This window comes from Manis pentadactyla, chromosome 1 (assembly GCF_030020395.1).
Source record: "Manis pentadactyla isolate mManPen7 chromosome 1, mManPen7.hap1, whole genome shotgun sequence".
In the NCBI taxonomy this organism is placed as follows: Eukaryota; Metazoa; Chordata; class Mammalia; order Pholidota; family Manidae; genus Manis; species Manis pentadactyla.
In genome coordinates, this window is record NC_080019.1 from 113,488,119 (window position 1) to 113,509,370 (window position 21,252).

General features: G+C 42.2%; 1 protein-coding gene across 3 annotated transcripts in view; it reads right to left on the reverse strand.

The window, feature by feature from the left end:
* Positions 1-21,252, reverse strand: part of MCF2L2 (MCF.2 cell line derived transforming sequence-like 2) — a 274,274-nt gene that overhangs the window by 150,944 nt on the left and 102,078 nt on the right. For all 3 annotated transcript variants that reach the window (XM_036926717.2, XM_036926715.2, XM_036926718.2), the window contains 5 exons: positions 13,316-13,440; positions 12,588-12,702; positions 12,001-12,120; positions 3,529-3,720; positions 970-1,161 (listed from right to left, as the gene is read on the reverse strand). In XM_036926717.2, the coding sequence (XP_036782612.2) occupies positions 970-1,161; positions 3,529-3,720; positions 12,001-12,120; positions 12,588-12,702; positions 13,316-13,440 (744 nt within the window). The remainder of the gene's footprint in view (positions 1-969; positions 1,162-3,528; positions 3,721-12,000; positions 12,121-12,587; positions 12,703-13,315; positions 13,441-21,252) is intronic.

Below are 21,252 nucleotides of genomic sequence, written 5' to 3' on the forward strand. Positions count from 1 at the left end.
AGTGGCGGGTTCGGGGGTGGGAAGACCACCTTCCTCCAACACAAGGACCCTTCTTTTCCCCTGCAGAGGGGACAGTGAGAAGGCCCAGCTGATGTAGCTGCTACCAGTACCTGTAGCCCCAGTACCGGTAACTCCATGCCTCAAAAAATGTAAAAAAGCCCTTAGAGCAGAGGTACAAACAAGGTTATTTGTGTCTCAGAGGAAGGTGTGCTATTCATAACTGCTGGCTCCACAGAAGAGTGCTCCTTTCAAAGTCCAAATCCAATCAAGTTATTCCCCTGCTTAAGTGGCTTCCCACTTCTCTTAGATTAAAGGGCAAACTCCATAATATGGCCCACAAAGCCCACCTCATCTGGTCCTCTGATCTCACCCCAAACACTCTTCCCTCGCTCTCTGTACGCCAGCCACCCTTACCTTTATGTTCTGTGCTTGTTCTTCTAGGCTCCCTCCAGCCCTGTGGCCTCTGTATATGCTGTTACTTCTGTCTGGAAATGCTGCCCCATTGTCTGTATTCATTCTCCAGGCCTTGGCTCAGGGACCCCCAGTTCAGGTCAATTTCCTTTATCACATGCACAGGCCCAGTGGGACCCTGAATCCCATCTTCAGAGTACATATCTCAGTTTATAACACATTTTGTGTTTGACAGTTATTAATGTCAGCCTTTCCCACTAAACTGTAAGTTCTGTGATGGAAGGAACCATGTCTATTTCTGCTCATCATTGTGTCCTTAGTGTAGTGTATGATACATTAGAGATGCTCACAAGTATTTGTAGAGAAATGAATGACTGAAGATGATATTTCAGTCAGACCATGAAGAGTCTGTCTGCCAGGAAGAACTGACCAGTAGTCTAAGAGGCCATCTAAAGGCTCAAGAACTGGCATGACTGCTCAGTACAACCCACTTGGACACTCTGAGGCAAAAGGCAAAGGCCCCCCAACACCTCCTTCCCAATAACCCAGAAACATTACCTTTACATCAAGGGGGAGCATCAACTCAAACTGGTTGTAAAACTCCTTGGAGCTGGACAACTGGTACTCCTCTGCTGTGCCCAAGAAGGCCTCAATGTCGTGCAAGGCAATGTCAACCCCTTCTCTTGACTGGCACTTGTCTACAGCTTGGGAAGCCAAGAGGTAGATTCCTGCTTCACACCACTGGCTGACCTTTTGAAAAGAAACACAGCACCCTGTGTAGTCACCTGCCCACAGCTCAGTCACCACAAGCCTCAGGAGATCTGAGCTCATCTGGGCTTTACAAGGATTCAAGATAAATTGAGACAAAGGTAAATTGTTGGGGGACAGCATAAAGTTCAGAGGTCCAACCACTGTAAATACAACTGTCAGGTGGACAAACCCAAACCAATTTTCCATCTATTGACTTCTCAGGGAAGTCACCCAGTCAGTAAAATGACTTGTATAAACATTCCTCTCTTTTCCACTGATACTAAATGTTGCATCTCTAGGAGGGGAGAGTTAAGTATTTCTCAGTTTGGTCTAACCATAGAGAAATGTAACCCATGACTTTTTGGGTTTACCTTCTGGGCTACTTGTCTTGCATCCTAGTTGGGCTACAAGAACACAGGGTGACTGATGGATGAGGTTTTCGAACTGTTGCCTACCTGCCTTCCTGGGGGAGGGACTATCCCTTTTAACAAAAACACCACTTTCCTCTGTTCACATTTACATTCATTGGCATTTGTCTTTCCTAGGGCAGCATCCCAGAAGGCAAAGCTGTGTAACTCAGATCTGCAATACATTCCAGAATTCTGATATGAAATCAGGTGATGAATTTTAACAACTCAATTTTTAAAAGATGCAAACAGAAAGCAGGGCACTTTGTGCTCCCTGGATAGTTATATGAAAAGCTGCTGCCAGTGCAAAATGTCTGCATTTCCATTTACCATGTGACCTGAGGAGCCACATAAAATAAGTATAGAGGGAAAAAGATCGAAGGGAACACTCCAAAGTAGTTATCTCTAAGTGGGGAAATTGCAGATAACTTAAATTTATCTTTTTTCCCCTAAATTATCTACACTGAATGTGTACTACTTTTATAACAAAAAACAATAAAGGTATTTAAAAATTAACTACTACCACTGTTTGGGGATGAGGAGAGGAGTGGGATGTGTAGGTGTCCATGAGTAACTATTTTTCTCCCCCTTCCTACATTTTTGGATTTTCAAAACAATATGAAGTCATGTTTGATACATATTGTGAAAATTTTCTCTTGAAACATTGTGCCTAGATTGCAGGAAACATTAAGCTGGAGTCTCCTGCAGAGTCACAGTGGCTACTTGCTCCACCAGACAGACACACACACACACACACATTTACACATCAGCATTAGGCTATTATTTCCAGAGCAGAAATGGAATGAGGAAACCAGCAGCTGATCCTGTAGAGCGCTCAGCCCATAGAGCAGGCTGTGCACCAGGCCCTTCCAAGCCACTTGCGTCTGGAACAGCTGTATTTCATTGAAATTAAAATCCCTTTGGCGATGGGATGATGTAAACAGTCTGGGTGGGTGCCCCAGCCATCAAACAAACAGTTGTGAGAGTGAAGCCTGCTGACTCATGGCCGCTAGCCACATGCTGCCTGGGAACAGATGCCAGGGAAGGCTCCAGAAGTCACTGCCCTGCTGACTGGGCACTCACCTCAGAGAGCACCACCTAAGGGCACCAGGGGCTGTGCTCCACCCCTGGAAGCTCTCTGTGCACAATGTTGCTGCCTAGCCTGGGGTTTGGAATTTGGCAGTTCTGACTTGAACTCTACCATCCCCTATTTACTCCACGTATGGTCTTGGGCAATCACTTATCCAGGGTTTCCAGTGTCCTTGCCATACCACCTGCACCTGAATCACCTGGGCACGATGAAAATGCTGATCATCCCAGCTTACTAGTCTGGGTCTCCAGAGTGGTGCATTAGGGAATCTGTGATTATAATCACCAGGTGATTCTCATGTGCTAAGTCCTGTGACCCATCAACTTAACCAGGCTGAGGATCAGTTTCTGCTTTCGTAAAATGAGGCCATAAAAACCTTCCTCATAGATTGCCTTGAGGATTAACTAGATAAAATAATTATGATCCTTGTAGAAACATAGTATGTGCTCAATATATGGAAGGAATGTATAATGGTCATTATTACTTAAACTTTTCCAAAAAGATTCATAATCTGATACCGTTATATGAAGAGAAGCACTTTGTAAATATAGTTCTTGGTTGTATGTATGCTTGAAGGGGAATCAAGAGATGTCCCACAGAGCCAGACCAAAACACACTTTTTATGTCTGGATCCACACAGAGGGAACAGGACTTTAATTCTTTCTAAGGGATGTAGTGGGATGGCTGGGGCACATTGACCTTCAATACCTTTACCACCTAGAATCTGCATCGTTTTTAATGCCTCTTGAGCACTGTTTCACGTAAGGTTCTTTATCCTCTCAGCAATCATGTGGAGCAGGAGGGACAGTATGATTAAGATAGTTCTACAGAAAATTTTGCAGACAACATGGTCATGGCTGTTTTGCTCACCTTGTCCAACCTTCTATGCAACTCCAAGGACTTTCCTAAAATGTCACATTTTTTCTTGTTTTCGTTGATGAAGTCATCACAGAGGTGCCTAAGCTCCACACACCTGGGTCTGATGGAGTCCACTGCAGAGTGGTGGCTTTGGACAAGCTGTTCCCCAGTTACTGCAAGCAGCTGGGCCTTTTCCAAGGGCTCCTGTGAAGTGAGCATCCACAGACAAGCATCAGACGCCAGGGCACGGGGAGGCTGATGTTTGCTTGGCACTGTGTGCTCCCAGCCTGGAGGGAGGCTAGGGGCAAGTTGATTCAGGTCTTAGGCTGAGAGTCTAGGGCTGGGAAGCCTGGGAAAGCTCTGTGGTACTTCCAGGTCCCCAGGAATCTAGCCTAGTCCAGGTCGTCTGCACACTGAAAAAAAGCAAGTCCTTCACCTTCATTTAAATATTTGTTGAGTTCTGGGTTGGATACTGAGGATATAGTGTTAACAAGCCAAGAATTTCCAGTCTAATGGAAAACTCAGATATTAAAGAGAGCTTACAAATAATCAAATTATTACAACTGTGATAAGTTCTAGAGCAAAAGAACATGAAATGTTTCTACACAGAAATAGAGATGCTGAATTCCCTTGTCAACCGAACAGAAAAGGGACAGACATGTGGCCCTGAGGAGAGTGGGGTGGGGGGGAGGGTGCAGTAAAGTGACTTTGAGAAGCTAGTGAAGATCTGGTTTTATGACTCTATGGGGGAGTCATGAGACTTAGAAATATGTTTATCTAAACTCCTTCCTGTGCCCAGAAGGCCCTTGACTGCTCTGGTTTCACCTACTTAGCAAGCGCATCTCCTCCGTCTCTCTGCATGGCTTCCTTTGTTCTAACCATATATGCCATGCTTTTCTGTTTTTAATTCATTTGTCACATATTACTGAGGACCTGCCACATGCCAAACACTGTCCTAGGTGTTGGGGTTCGGTGGTAAACAAAGAAAAAAACCCTGCCCTCATGAAGATTACATCTGAATAGGGGACACGGGCAACAAACTATTATATATGTAGATTAAATAATATTTTAGGAAGTGATGAGTGCTGTGGAGAAAAAACCCAGCAGCAGGGGCAGGGCACAGAGTGCAGCTGGAGGAGTTGCCTCTTTAAATAGGACGGTGAGAGAAGGACTTCCTGAGAAGGTGTTCTCAGGCCATGCAGAAGAGGTGACAGCGCAGGCTGAGGCTGCTGTCCTGGGGAAAGCCTCTTGCAAGGCTGGCCCCTGGGTGGCATCGAGGAACGTCAGGAGGGTTCCTGCTATCCCCTGAGAAGAACGGCTCATCATGCCCAACCTGTTTGTGCAAACAATATGCTTTATGCTGAAACCCTGCTTTCTGTCTGAGAGTCTGGAATTCTGGCAGGCAGACCACCTACATGAGCAGCCCCAGTAAAAACCCTGGGCACTGAGCTCCTGATGAGCTTCCCTGATAGACATTCCACAATGTTGTCACAACCCACTGCTGGGGGAATTAAATACATCCCATGGGACTCCATGGAGAGAGGACTTTGGAAGCTTGTGCCTGGTTTTCTCTACTTTTCCCCATGCACCTTTACCTTTTGCTGATTTTGCTTGGGATCTTTCACTGTGATAAATCATAAGTACAAGTATAACTATATGCTGAGTCCTACGAGTCCTCCTGGCAAACCTTCAGATCCAAGTGTGGTCCTGAGAACCTTCGAGGAGCAAAGACCTGAAGTGAAAGACAAGCCATGTAGGACTTGACCAAGAGGTGGGGGTACGTTTGACATGTTCAGGTGGCAGGAGGAGGCCACTGCAGCTGGAACAGAGGATATAAGCAGGAAATGAGGGTAGGAGACTCAACAGAGAGGAAAGAGGGGGATCGGTTTGGGGAGGGCCCTGCGGCCACTGTGAGCACTTTAGCTTTTACTTGTTGGGACATGGGAAGCATTAGAGGGCTCTGAGGAGAGTATCTCATTCATATGTTTAAAAGGACTGCTCCAGCTCTAGTACTGAGAATGGCAGAGAAAAGGCAAGGCAGGGAGACCAGCTGGAGAGCTACCGCAGTAACCCAGGTAAGAGGGGGCTTCAACAAGGCTGGCCACCAGACTAAACTCCTGCCTCAGCGACTGTCTTGCCAATGGTTTTCAGCCCCGGGCAAGTTCGCTATGGATTCAGTGTGACCAAAGAAAATGACAGCAAAATGTTCTTGGGGTGGAAGGGTTATACCCAACTTTATTCTCACAATGGCAGGTCAGTCGCTAAAATCCCGTTCACTCAGAGTGAGTCTGCAGGCAGCAAGCTGGTCTCTGCCTCTGGGCTCCTCTGTCCTCACAGCCATCCCGCACAGCCATCCTCCGGGCCTCTCTGCACAGTTGTCCCGCACAGCCATCCTCTGGGCCTCTGTCCTTGGTGCTGCCACCACTCCAGCCTCTGCTCTGCTCTCCTTTATAGACTTGCAGCCATGCCACCGTGTTGCACCCAGAGCACTGGGCGGAGCTCTTTATATAGAGTCAACAGCCATGTAGTGCTCAGAGGTGTGCAGTGAGCTAGTCAGCCAGGGCCAGGTTAGAATCCTGGCCACAGGAACTCTCGTTTTATCCATAGTGACCTTCCCTGTTTTTTTAACTGTTCTGTTCACTGCTGTGTCCTCAAGGCTTAGCACAGTGGTTGGCATGGTAGGAGATCAACAAATATTTGCAAAATGAATGAAAAGTGATTGAGACCATTTTACTAGAGCTGCTCAGCCACTGCAGATTGAACCTAGGATACATTCTATAGCATAGAATTTACCCCACTACCTCTGTGAGATGAATGACAACAGTTAACATTCCCTGACAGCTTACTATATACATGTTAGGCACTGTTCTGAATGCTAAAATTGACTTAAATTTTCCTTTACTCCTCACAAAAATCCCTTTAACGGAGGCACTGTTTTAAAGAAGAGGAGTGGAGACACAATGGCCCATGGTGACCCAGGTAGTAAAGAGAACAGCCAGGCTTCAGATTCAGGCAGTCTGGCTCCAGAATCTGGTTCTGAACAACACACACACAGAAAAAGGGCTGCACTTGCTCTGCCTAAGCTCAGACTCATGAGTTTGATGAAAGCTCTCCAACTTTAAGTCAAATATAGAAGCATGAAAACTTGGCAAGGAAGTCTCTGTTGATTCTTTTTTTTAAAAGTCCAGCTGCCTAGTTTATGAAATAGCATATGTTTTCTGGGCCCAGGAAACTTCACCACAAGATATTTCCCAAGTACCCTGTAGTAATTACAGTGTGCCATTCACATGACATGCAGCACCTCACCTGTCAGAACTGCTCTTAAAACAATTGAGATGTTGGAGGAAAAATGTACCATGTCTCGGGGTCTTGGGAAAAGATCCATAAATATAACTCAGGAGCCAGCATTGGAAAGCTGGAAGTTCATTCTACTGAAATGAATAGATAATAATAATAGTTTCTGAGTTCTGGCCACCTACTAGACTCCAGGCACTCTTTAAGACTTTTCCACGATGCTACCTCATTTCATCTTCACAGGCACTCTGAGGTAGGAATTATTATTACCTGTTTTACAGAGGAGGGGATTTGTTTGGGAAGGCTAGAAACTTGACTAAGATCACAAAGCCAGTAGTTGTCAGAGTAGAGATTTGAATCTAGTCTGTTTGGCTTCAAAGCCTGTGTCTCATCACCTTCTCTCCCAGTTGGCCTCCCCACAGGCACCATGAATGACAGACTGTAACTCTCAAATCTTTCAGGTGCCTACTAAGACAGTTCCTATAAAACCTCCAAGTCACAGCTACTGTTACTCTCTACAGCTTCTGCTCAAGATAATCAGGCAACAAAACCACAAAAGCAAAAGAGAAATAATGAGAAAGGAATGGCTGAAATATGGTCCACTGATCACAGACATGCATGGCTTCTTTCAGATGCTGAAAATCCAGAAGCCTGGATAGTCAAGTTGCAACATATAATGTGGAAATCTTTTTCATGATCACTTACTCCTCCCTGACTCCCTGCACAAGGACTCCACTACTGTGATAGATGAAAGAGTGAAGTGTCTGCTGTGGAAGAAAACAGTGAAAAAGGATGACTTATACCAGGGAATCCAGAACGAACTCACACATAATGGCATAGGAATGGAATGTATCTATGAGGAAGTGGGCCAGATGAAACAAGAAAGGCAGAAAGTTAATGGTGTTGAAACCAAGTGATAGACAGATGGGAGTTCATTGCTGCTTTTGTGTGTGTTTCAAAATTTCCATTAAAGAAAAAAAGCCATGCCCCTCCAGGCAGATCACATTGCTAAGAGGTTAATGGGGTAGGTTCCATGCCTTTGGACACAGACTGTAACTGCTGGTCCCCTGGCCTTGTGGGGAGGGGTCAAGGCTGAAATCGGGTTGGTTCCCTGGCCCTGTCTTGGTCTGTTACCTGATGGCCCATCAAGGAAGGCCTCAGCATGACTTACAGCCAAATCCCTACAGCAGATTCTGCTTTTAAAGAAGTAAGAAGGGGTGTAGGGTAAAATCACTGTTTCCAAGAGTTAGAAATGAATGCTCAAAAGATTGCTAAATCCTCAAGTAGAACAAGATAAAAAAAACAGGCTCAATTATCATGTAGCAGGAGTCTGGTTAGTGTGGCTCAGAGGCTACTCACAAGGATGGTGTCACTGCACAGAATAAGGAAGTTGGCTACAATCCAGACATCAGTGTATGGCTATGACGAGAGGGAACCTGGCCACTGAGTGCTGAGTGAAGGACAAGCCCAAGGAGGTTTGGTGGATCCTAGCCAGACAGCACCTGTTCCTTTAAAACTTTATAGAACAAATGGCAAGATTAGCCAAGGCCTAACCACCTGAAGAAACAATGCTTCTTAGAAGGCATGTTAAAAAAAGTCCTAGTTATGAACAGACCCATAGATCAATGGAACAGAATACAAAGCCCACATATAAACCCCCATATATATGGCCAATTAATATATGATAAAGGAGCCATGGACATACAATGGGGAAATGACAGCCTCTTCAACAACCGGTGTTGGCAAAACTGGACAGCTACATGCCAGAGAATGAAACTGGATTACTGTCTAACTCCATACACAAAAGTAAACCCGAATTGGATCAAAGACCTGATGTAAGTCATGAAACTATAAAATCCTTTGAAGAAAACATAGGCAAAAGTCTTGAATATAAACATGAGCAACTTTTTCATGAACATATCTCCCCAGGCAAGGGAAACAAAAGCAAAAATGAACAAGTAGGACTACATCAAACTAAAAAGCTTCTGTACATCAAAGGACACCATCAGTAGAACAAAAAGGCATCCTACAGTATAGGAGAATATATTCATAAATAACATATCTGATAAGGAGCTGACATTCAAAATATATAAAGAGCTCATGCACCTTAACAACCAAAAAGCAAATAACCCGATTAAAAAATGGGCAGAGGATCTGAACAGACACTTCTCAAAGAAGAAATTCAGATGGCCAACAGGCACATGAAAAGATGCTCCACATCGCTAATCATCAGAGAAATGCAAATTAAAACCACAATGAGATATCACCTCACACCAGTTAGGATGGCCACCATCCAAAAGACAAACAACAAATGCTGGCAAGGATGTGGAGAAAGGGGAACCCTCCTACACTGCTGGTGGGAATGTAAATTAGTTCAACCATTGTGGAAACCAATATGGAGGTTCCCCAAAAGCTAAAAATAGAAATGCCATTTGACCCAGTAATTCCACTTCTAGGAATTTATCCTAAAAAAACAGGATCACAGATTGAAAAAGACATATGCACCCCTATGTTTACCACAGCACTATTTACAATAGCCAAGAAATGGAAGCAACCTAAGTATACATCAGTAGATGAATGGGTAAAGAAGATGTGGTACATATACACAATGGAATATCATTCAGCCATAAGAAGAAAACAAATCCTACCATTTGTAACAACATGGATGGAGCTACAGGGTATTATGCTCAGTGAAATAAGCCAGGTGGAGAAAGACAAGTATCAAATGATTAAGTGGAGTATAAGAACAAAGAAAAAACTGAAGAACCCAAGAATGGACTAACAGTTACCAAAGGGAAACAGACCAGGGAGGATGGGTGGGAAAGGAGGGATAAGAGGTGGGGGGAAAGAAAGCGGCATTACGATTAGCATGCATAATGTGTATGTGGGGGCACGGGGAAGGCTGTACAGTATCTTACTACGCTGATGGACAGTGACTGTAATGGGGTATGTGATGGGGACTTGATAATAGGGGGAATGTAGTAACCACAATGTTGCTCATGTGAAATCTGAGCATAAGATTGTATATCAATGATACCTTAATAAAAAAAAAAGGTCCCAGTTATGATAAGATAGCTTTGCTCAGTTCACTCAAAGGCAGAAAAATAGGTCCACTGCATCCTTTAGAAAATAAGGATAAAACAGGGTAAGCAAAGCACAAGATGGGAAAACCAATCTGCTTGGGTCTGTGGTCATCTACAGTGAGTTAGACTAGCTAGTTCAGGAACTTGGCCTTGAAAGATGAGTCACAGGTTCATTCCTATGTCCCATGAGCATAGGTGTTGCCCCTAGCTCCTGTCAGTGATCTTTATAGCATGTACCAAGGATCACATGTCCAAGGAGATGGGCAGAAGAAAGTAGACGCACTCACACAGAGCCACCTGCAATATTTAAAACACAAAGCAGAGCACTCTCCAGTGGGTTCCACTGAGGATCAAATCCAGCCCCCACGGCCGAGGCTTCCACCTCACTCCGTCCTGGTTCACTGTGCTCCAGCCACATTCCTTGAACTTGCCAACCTCATTCTCACCTCAAGAGAATTGCATTTGCAGTTTCTCTTCCTTGGATGCTATTCCCTAAATCTTTGCATGGCTATCCAGGTCTCAGATCAAAGGTCACATTCTCAGAGACACTTTCCTCATAATACTAGCAAAGGTAGCAGCCGAGTCACTCTCTATTATGTTCTGTTATTTTCTTCATACCTCTTGTCACTATCTGATATTATTGTGTATTTGATTACTTTTTACTTGTCTCTTCCAAGTACAATAAAAGGTCTATGAGAGCAGGGTCCCCACTGGATTGCCACCATACCCATGGAACCTAAGCCAAGGAATAACTAGCAATGAATGAATGCTTTCCTGGTAGGTCAGTAGCTACTCTGATATAGATATAGCTATAGCCATGGCTATATAGATATAGATATACAGATATACCCTGAGTGTATTTTCCAAACCACATATAAAAGAACTGGTCTTAATGAGGCATTTTCTCTAATATATGAATATATGTAAGTGAAACTATATAGTATCTACTTTTAATAAAGTCTTCTGAAAAAAAAACTAAAATTACATAAAATTGGGACTGTCTTGGAGAATCTGAAACATAATCATCAGACACATGAAATTCAGTTTTTTCATTGCTCAGTAAATGTTTCTATGACTCGTGCCTTCAGCACTAAAATGTTTAGCTGTCAAATGATCACTGACATCAGAAGGGGTGCTCACTAGGGAAGGCTGGGTGCACAGGTGGGTCCAAGTGCTCACGCATGTGCAGAAGCAGCTCAGAGTCTATAACTGACAGCTCTTAGGGTCATTGTGGCCTTGGTTTACATTTATTATTCTGGGGCCATATGCCTCTAACTATAACATGTGTGTCAGTCACTTGGGAATCTTATTAAAATGCTGATTCTGAGGTAGGGCCTGAGATTCCATATTCTAGCAAGTTCTCACTCTTGCTTGATGTCTCACAAGTGACGTCTATGTTGCTGGCCAGAGGATCACACTTTGAGAAGAAAATCTCTTAATACTATAAAAATTACAATCTGGGAAACATGCCTATAGATTAGCACAGAAAGGAAGTGCAAAACATAGAGGACTTGTTCTCAAGAGAAAAAAATATCGAGACCCTAACTAAAAAAAGCAGAAAGGAACTTCTCTGGAAAGAGATGACTCAGCTTTCTTAATTTGTAATAGCCCCAATTTATAAGGACTTAAAATAGAATCACTTCTAACTGCTGACTTACGTGCAGGAGAGGCAAACTGTTTAATTCCTGTTTGAGAATTGTGAAACACACATTCCTTTACATGTTTGATATTTACCAGTCTTGGGGCAGGAGAAAGGAGAAAGCTTTGCCAACTCCATGTGGCAACAGAACTAATCTGAGGCAGTTTCCCTCTTTTCGCCATCTTGCTTGTTAGAAAAGCCGTTGTTATTTTTTTCTGGTTTCCCCTTTTAAAATTTCACCTCCTTACCACCAACCCCTGCCCCACATCCTGCAGTGGGTATAATGTGCCAGCTGTGACCTCCTGCTGCTCCTCCTCCAGCAGGCAGGGCTGCCCAGAGCTCTCACCCCACCTGGGCTGGGAGTGGGGTGACTGAAAAGGCAGGATTCGGGTGTGTCCTCTAGCAACCTTCCAGTGACAGTGAGTGGACATGACCTGACACTGTCCACACAAACAGAAAAAAACAAACCTGGCCTTTTCCTTCCAGTTTTTTGTGCTCCTTAAGAAGTTGCTCCACACATATCACGCTGTCTCCAAGGTCTGTAAACTCCGCTTGCTCTGCCAATAAACCATCCAGGGCAAGCTTAACCTATGAGACACATTAGAACAGTCCAGAAAGAACCTGTCAGGAGGAATACATTTGTTACAGTCTAAGAAAACTTGAAAATACAAAAAATATTCAGGACTTGTGTGTATCTGTGTTTGTGTATATATATATATATTAACAGCTTACTAGTTTTTAGATTAGTCTGGGGGTGGGGCAGTACTGAGACACATGTAGATGGAATATTAAAGTGACATTCAACAGATCATTAATCAAAACGGAAGATAAACCACTTCTAAAACACCATGTATGCCAACAGGAAAAAGGGACTCTAGAACACTGAAAGCACACTGAAAAAGAGAGAACAGAAGGGCCTATGAGGAAGCACAGCTATACAGAGGAGACTGGATCAGGGAGAAGAGGGAAGCCCAGGCCCCAGAGTTCTAGGGGAAAGAGAAAACCAGAAGCCACTGAACCATAAAAGGAAGCTCTAGTAAATGAGAAAATAACACCTCACAAAAATTGTGCTCAAAGTGCTGTAGTTGTAGGTATTGGTTAAGCTGTAGGAGATGCTCAGACCAAAACTGACTAAAGGCTCTTCCTGTTTCATCCAACTGAATGAATAACCTGTCAAGAAAGAATGTGAAAGTAGCATTGTGGTTAGTACTTATTTCCACAGAAATCCATATAGGCTTATGTAGATAACAGACATATTTGCAGTCAGTGTTACTAACAGGGGTAATCTCCTTATGAAAGTCAGTGTCACCTATGACTTTCTTATGGTACAACTGCCTCCCACATCGTCCATTTTTCAGTCAGGATATTCTCAGTGTGAGGGTGCTAGTCTGGTGCCAGGCTTCACTTCAGATGGCGCTAATGTGCTTTAAAATGTGCCCCCAGGTAACCTTAGCTTTTTGCCTTTCTTTCCACCCCAGATGACAGGTGTGTAAATCACAGCACCCAGCCAAACTGTTATTTAGAAGAGAAGCTCAATAAATACTGCCATATCCCTTTAAACTCTGGGATGACAACATACAAAACAAGGGAATGGTATCTCATAAAAATATCTCTGTATATGGATGCCAGATGGATGCCATCTTTTCCCCTTTGTCATCTTAAATATTATTCTTTCCGCAGTCCACCAGGACCCAACAGTAGCTGCACCAATCTGCTCTTGGTTGTTTGAGATCAATTCTACAGATGCTCTCCTGAAAAAAGCAATTCTGCCTCTCTTACTCACCTTTCCATGGTAGCTACATTCTCAAGTTCATTGGGATTGAGTTTGCTGGTAGGATTTTTGGTTGCTGGTTCTTGAATGCATGACAGCAATGTGGCCCCTTGCTTCCCAAGTAACTTCAGCTCTTCCTAAAGAAAGAAAAATATAGTCTCTCTTGGAAAAAATTAACAAAAGCAAATTCTTGGTGGATTTGAGGTGAGGAAAATGGTAGATCAGGTGTATTTTCCATTTAGCAAATTAAATGCCAAAGAAGTCAAGCTGCAGACTTTCAAAGTTAATTAACTTATTCTTAATATGTAATACATACACATGATTCAAAATTCAAAATAAAAGGGTATATGTTGGAAAAAGTAAATCTTTTGTCCCCAGCCCATCTACTTTCCTTCCTCAAAAGCAACCAACTTAAGTTTTGTGTGTATCTCAAGCTGCTGTTCTACATTAAAAGCAAAGTTAGTTAATAAAATCTGGTTCTAATCTAAGATAGTGGCAAATGACAGACATTGAATGGTAAGTACTAGAAACTGCCATGCAGTAATGATCTAACAACAGCTAGCTGACCACAGCAAAGACTTCGCAGCACAGGTGGACTCTCTGTGACCTGAGTAGTGACCACAAAGCCCGAAGGGGTAGAGCCTGGCCGGGAATTTTGCTTCCTGGAGTGCTGGCTTTGGCTCCTGGCTATCACCAGGCACTGGCTGGCATGCCCCAAGAGTGAAGGCCCATAGTTATAGGACAATCACCCCCATGCGCATGAACACCAACTCTCCTCCAGCCTCCGCCAGCGCCAGCCTTCACACAGCAGAGCTCACTCCCCGCCAGAGCCGTTCTCTGCTAGTCTGCTCCATCCACACAGAAGCCCAGGGCCCTCTCGGCCTCAGGCCTTTGATCCTCATTTCGCATCTCACTCCTGAATTCAACCCTCTGCAAGTTCCTGTCATTCCCAGATCTGGTTGATGATGATGACAGACTTGACTTCCCTGATCTAGCTTCTCAAAATTCTCTGGACGCCCCTGTGGCTTGGTCCACTGCAGGTAATGTCCCAGGCTGGCCTTCTGGCTGGTATTCCTTCTCTTCCATCTCAGGTATCAGCCCTCACTTCTTCTGATCTCATCAATGCTCATTAAATACTTGTAGTTGGGTGAATTAATAATAATCTAAAAGAAATCAGGTTGCAGATGAATAAAGACAAATAGGATACAACAGGGAAAAAGCCTGCATTAGTCACTGCTCTAGGCTTTCACTCCTCCTACCCTCCAAAAAGGGTCCTGGCTATTCTCCATCAGTTTCTTAACTGTCTCTAAGCTTCCAGCATTCTAGCAGGGTTCTTGCACTAGCCATTATTAGAAGTATATACACATATAGTGTGTATATATGATCAGAGTTGGGAGGAAGGGTGTAGGGGCCAAAGAAGAAGAGGAATACTGTTAGGGTGGGAGGACACATTTGGAAGGAGAATGCGAGAGAGATACACCCAAAGAGCTGCAGAGTGTGAGCAAAGTGTGTGAGAGGGAAGGGGAGTCTTGGAAAGCAATGTCATACACTGTGGATCCCCTTCACACTATTAAAAACTACAAGGAAAAGTCAGGTTGACATGGTTACTGCTTTGGGACTAGACCACTGGTCAGCTTCAGCAGGGTTACTAAAATCTGCCATAAACACAGAGGGAAAGGTGAGGAACTATGGTACTTGGGAAGTGTAAAAGTAAGCTGCCTAGGCCAAAAACAGAGTTTGCCCTTGTCCACAGTAGTGACATTTCAAAACATTGAATACCTATATAGAGCAGGCATTGACCAATCAGCACAGATGTCGAGACACGAGACACAGCACTGAAGCCCTGCCGAGGCCCAATGTGGTCCACGTGATAACTCTTTAGTTGCCAGAATCATGAGGAGGTCTTATGGGATCCTAGGAAATAAGCCAGGGAGATGGAGTGCGGCACTCCAGGGAAAAGTGGCTAACAGCTGGTCTGGCTGTCCCAGTGTATACTCATCATTACAGTTCCATCATTATGGAAACAAGCAGTTGGTTCAAATGAAAACCCACTTAACAGGGCAAGGCAGACTACTTCAGGCTCAAAAGAACTTAAATTTCCTGGGGGGAGTTTTCCCCTATGACCAGGATAAGCACTGTAGGCAGGCATTTATTCATTCTTTCAAAATATATTTATAAAAAATGACTATTCATGCCAGGCATTGTACTTGGCTGTGTCATGGCTGAGGGTAGAGATGGAATAAAAAGTGAAAGAATGAATCAGAGCCCAGAGAATATATGAACGACTAATGCTTTATACTGCTTATTTCACTTTTATTGCTTATCCCATTTCTGCCACCAAAAGTTAGCTCTATTGTTCTGCTTTGTTTATAATGCTGCCCAGTGAAATCCAGAACCTTGCAATCTTTAAAATGCAAGTCTTCATAATTTAGAAAAAAGAAGTCCCTGAAAGAGATGAGATACACCTTTCCTCAGCAGCTACAGAGAACGATCTGCCTGTGGTATAAAACTAGTTCAAAACACTGATTTGTTAAGGTATTAACACTGAAAATATTCAAACAAATACCAATTTTTGTCTTCCTGTGCAAAATCAAGACCTCTGTGCCTATCCATTTCTACCTTATGTTTTCTGCAAGTACAGTTTAAACAAAGGAATCTTAAAAAAAACTCCTAAGCTACAAAACTATTTCTAGGGCCTATGAAAAATAACTTGTAATTCTGATTATCTTCTTGATTATTTGTTACCCCTGGTAATATTGAAGGAACTATCATCTCTGAATACAAAATTGAATGAATACTGAATAGAACAAATACTAAACAGCATGCATATTTGTAAAGATTGCTTTATCACATAATTGGTGGACCACTGGCACTTTCCTCTCATCCTGCATGTTGAGAAAAAGGGCTGTGGCTCTGTTACAGTTCTTATTTTAACAACAACAACAAAACTATCAGAATCTTGCCCTACGTGAATGAACACACGGTACAGTGCCTCAGTTGACTAAAGCATCTGAGAGCTGAAGGCTAAAGCTCTGTTTCTGGCCAACATAAAACTGGCAAAGAGGTGCCAATCACCCCCTTGGACTCAGGAAGGAGACTGCCTGCCTCTGGCAACTGCTTCCAAAACCGGCACAGCATGAGACAATAGGAAGAGCTGTTTTGCTAACAGTCTGCCATCATAAACAGAGTAAGAAAAGTGTGTAATTTTTTTATCAGAGTTGGGAGGAAGGGTGTAGTTATTTTATTATCATCTTTGCACAGCTTAAATTTCTTTTTCTTTTTTAAAATTGATATATGATTTACATACTATAAAATTCACCCTTTTAAAATGTACCATTCCATGGTTTTTTTCAAAGAACATTCCCAGAAAGAAACCCCATACCTATTGGCAGTCACTTTCCATTTCTCCCCTTTCCCAGTCCCTGGATACCACTAATCTACCTGCTTTCTATGTAGATTTCCCTGGACATTTCATATAAACAGAATCATATAATATGTGGCCTTTGTGTCTGCTTCTTTCACTTTGCATAATTATTTCCAGGTTTATACATGTTACAGCATGTATCTCATTGTTCTCTATGGCTGAATAATATTCCATTGTATGTATATACCACTTTTATATACGTATATATCATTTTTTATCCATTCATCAGTTGATAGAAATGTGGGTTGTTTCCAAATTTGGGACATTATGAATGCTGCTATGAACATTCATATATAAGTTTTTGTGTAAAACATATGTTTTCAATTCTCTTGTGTATATATCTGGGAGCAGAGTTCAGCAATTCTACATAGAGTCAGATGGTAACTCTGTATTTAACTTTTTGAGGGCCTATCAGTTTACATTCTTCTTCACATCCTCACCTACACTCATTATTGTCCATCTTTTTTGTTATAGCCATTCTAGTGGGTGTGTCATTGTGGTTTTGATTTGCACTTCCCTAATGAGTAATGATGTTGTACATGTCTTAGTCATTATATGTATAGACAATTACATATCTTCTTTGGAGATATATCTATTCAAATCCTTTGCCCATTTTTAAATTGCATTGTCTTCTTACAGTTGACTTGTAGTGTTGTTTATATATTCTGGATATTAGATCCTCATCTGATATATGATTTGCAAATGTTTTCTCCCATTCAGTTAGTTTTCTTTTCACCTTTTTGATAGTGTCCTTTGAAGCATAAAAGTTCTTAATTTTCATGTCAAATTTATTTTTTCTTTGGGCACTTGTGCTTTTGGTGTTATATCTAAGAAACCAGTACTTAATCTAAGGTCATGAAGATTTACACCTACCTTAACTTCTAAGAGTTTTATAGTTTTAGAATTTATGCATAGTTCTTTGATAAATTTTGAGTTAATTTCTATATATAGTATGAGGTAAACATCCAATTTCTTTATTTTCTATGTGGACATCCAGTTGTCCACATAGAACTCAAGGGTCTCAAGCAGTTTCAATTCCCATGAAAAGAAAAATCCATAATCATTTTGGGTATTTAACTTTTTACTGCCAGCCCTCAGTCTAGAAGAGGTCTCAGGGACCTGCTTTTGGAAATATCAATAGCTCACAGGGCTCTCAGTGGATTTCCTCTGAGCCGATAGGGTGTTGGTGGTAGCAGGGAGAGTGCCGCCATGCTGCTTATAAACTAAGAGATGGTCCATAGCCTGTCCAAGTTGCCCTTCCTCAGGAAATGGGAGGGTCCTCCTTGGAGAAGGACGCAATGTGCAAAACAGCATGGAACCCCTGTATGCACATGCTCTGAATACATTGTGACTCCATTCATGTGTGGAAAGCATGCACAGGAACGGCACGAGGGTGCTGAGTTGTACGTGCTTTTCTGGACTCACAGGATCTGGGCCTCTCCCAGAGAAGGCCAATGTTGGGTATGTGTACAAGACTCTCTCTTCCTTTCTGTCCTCATGTGGCACAGTGAAGTCACTGAGAAAATAAGGTTTCAACTTGTAGCATGAAGCTGAAGTACCCACAATCTGATTGGACAGAAAATAAAACATTGACACTGGAAGTGTTCTTTGACTATACATGGATTAAGAGCCAACATGTAACTCAGCCTTGGAGGAAGGTATTTATGTTTCTAGAGAAAAGACTTTTTTAAAGTCGTAAGTTTGCTTAAAAGTTTGTTATGGGTCTTCTGCTGTGAGCCTTTTTTCTTTGTAAACAGGTTGGTTTGATATACTAGTTGTTAGGCTGGAGAAAGGAAAAACAAGGACATGCAAACAGAACAGAGAGATGCCATAGGGGGAGAACAGACCAGACCCAAAAGTCCGTGCCATATATGGAAAGGGGACAGCTCTTCCTGAATTCCATCCTTCTGATGTGCCAACTAAGACCCGGATGTCAGCCTCCTCCCTCTTGGAAGGAAAAAAAGTTTCTAGTTGTCTATTATGTCACCTTTAGCCAATCATACCTCTCCACGCCCCCTAGGATAGCTTGCCCACTCCTCCCCCTCCTAATCCCTTATCAGCCCCCACCTCCCTAACCGGGTGTGACTTCTCTGGCCTGTGACAAGAAGGCCACAGAACCTCACCCCGGGGGTATTTATATAAATTACCTGGCCCTTTGTTGCCTCTCTTTGCCCGCTTATTTTGGCTAGAATTTATCTTACACTAGTATGGCCAAAAGACCAGAGATTCTTTTGGGAGATAATTTTGAGGAAATCAAAACAAATAAATTAGAATTATCTGAATTCCATAAAGAACTAGCAATGAGTTAATAAAAATTCTCAAATCCAGTGATTCTCCTTTTTTTGTGGTTGATTATAGAGGCAAGTAGGCATTTATGTTGATCTAAAATAAGGCGTCTCAAAGATCCCCAGGAGAAAGGAAATCTCTTAATGTTGTGCTAAATATTTAGACAAAAAGTCTCCAGGCTGGGAGAAATCTTTAAATCATACACTGTAACTTACATAGATACCTAAATAGGTAAAAAAGATCATTATTCTGAGGATGATTCTTATGCTGGTTTTTCACTGGAAAAAACTGCTTTCCAAAGGAAAACAATTATTCAATTATTTGTAGAACTTTGGGTTAAAAGGGAGGCACTCTAATAAGAATATAATATTTATAAATAACCACAAAACCACTAACTCATCAATAACAGTTTAAGTGTTCCTTTTTAAATATATAAATGCTGTCTTTCATTAAAGCATTTTTGGATGGAAAAAAGGAAAACTGTAACTTCAGTTTAATGATATTGATATTTTAGCTTCTAATTTACAAGCTAGGGTACAAATAAATGAAATTTGTATTAGGCTAATAATAAGTAATCACAAAAAGGCCTTAAAGAAACTATTTTCTTTAAAAGAATATTAACATTACTTGGCAAAAAAGAAAGTAATTATATTTTTAATACAAATTTACCTATATTCCTAATCAAGGTAAACACCTGGACAAATTAAATCATTTGAAAATTTTATCTTAAAACAGTTATAGGTCTTCTTCCTGATTTTAGAGCAGTATAGACTATAAATACAAGCATTAACAGTTTAATTTATTCAAAACTTTGCTTTTACTTTCTTATTTAAAGGCTAATTAAATGGAACCTCCTAAATTCCTTTCATTTGTCTTACTGGTAAGATATGGGTGTTTAACCAAACGGAGATATGATAATTAGAGTATAGAGTTATTTCTAATAAATGTCAGACAATACCACAAACTATGTGGACCTACTAAGTTACTCTACTACATGATCTCAGTGAGGTTTTAGCCTCCTTTGCCCAGAGTTACATGTTTTAATTCTGAAACAGCTGCTCACATGCACTTACCTACCTTTCCTGGGATACGTGAATGCACATGCAGCAGGACCTGACTGATTGCTTTCACCCCTCAGATACATGTCCTCATCTGAAATCCAAAATTTTTTACCTTTTTCTTAGAGACCTCCTTGATTGGTCACATTGTCTCTAGGTGCTTCTGCTGCAATCTCACCAAACCTTCTTGGAACAAGACAGAGAACACACTTGCTCATGGGTCTAAGCCTAGAGCCCCATTCACAGCTTCTTTCTGCCAGGCATGCCATCCTCAACATTGCACCCGTGCATGTACTAACTGACCATTCTGCAGGTGCCTGTGGCCTGTGACCTCTAGGCCTGGACTGTCAACCCTTCTCTAGCAGACGCCACACCCTAGACTCAGCCTTCTGTACCCTGTGCAATCTCTTTGAAGAATCATGGGAGGTGAAGTTGGCCAATATGTTAGACAAAGAAAATGGTCAAAGCTTCTCAGAGACATTTCCACGGAGATTTTCCAGGATGCTTTTAGACTTTTACAGTTTCAAACCAGATCTTTTGATTCCTCAGAGTAATCTTGAGAATAAATTTTGAACTCTTTTTTGGATATCAAGCTCTTTAAAGAGAGAATCTAACAGTGCTCCCTGGCACATGGAAGACTGCCTCAACTACTAGACTCTGAAACTTGCCTAATTAAACTGTGTTACTTGGGTTCGCATTTTTTGGTCTGTTTTCTTTATATATAGTGGTAGGTAGTCAATGAATGTTGAATAAATGAACAAATCAACCACCTAGCAAAGCATTTTTACAAGTTTTGGGTCACAGCCAAAGGAATTCAGTTCTCCTCAAGTTCCATGCAGCAAGAATACAGATAGTGCTAAAATGCATCAAACGTCTAATCTTCGGTTTGCTGCCCTATGGAGTTTCAGCGTTCTGTGAAATAGGATTCGGTCTGTTTGTGCTTCTGGAGGCAGAAGGAACTGACACCCATCTCATAGGCCCCTGGAAGACTATCCTTTAGCACATGACCTGCAAGAATCTGCCATCCTCCCATCTCATCAGGCTATGGCATGCTTTTATGAATCATTTAATAGGTGCCTCTCCTCAGACCCAGTTTAGAGCACCTTCCATGTCCTCTTTCTCAAATTAGTCCCCAAATGAAAGACACACCCCTGAGAAACTGAAAGAACATGTCAGCTTAC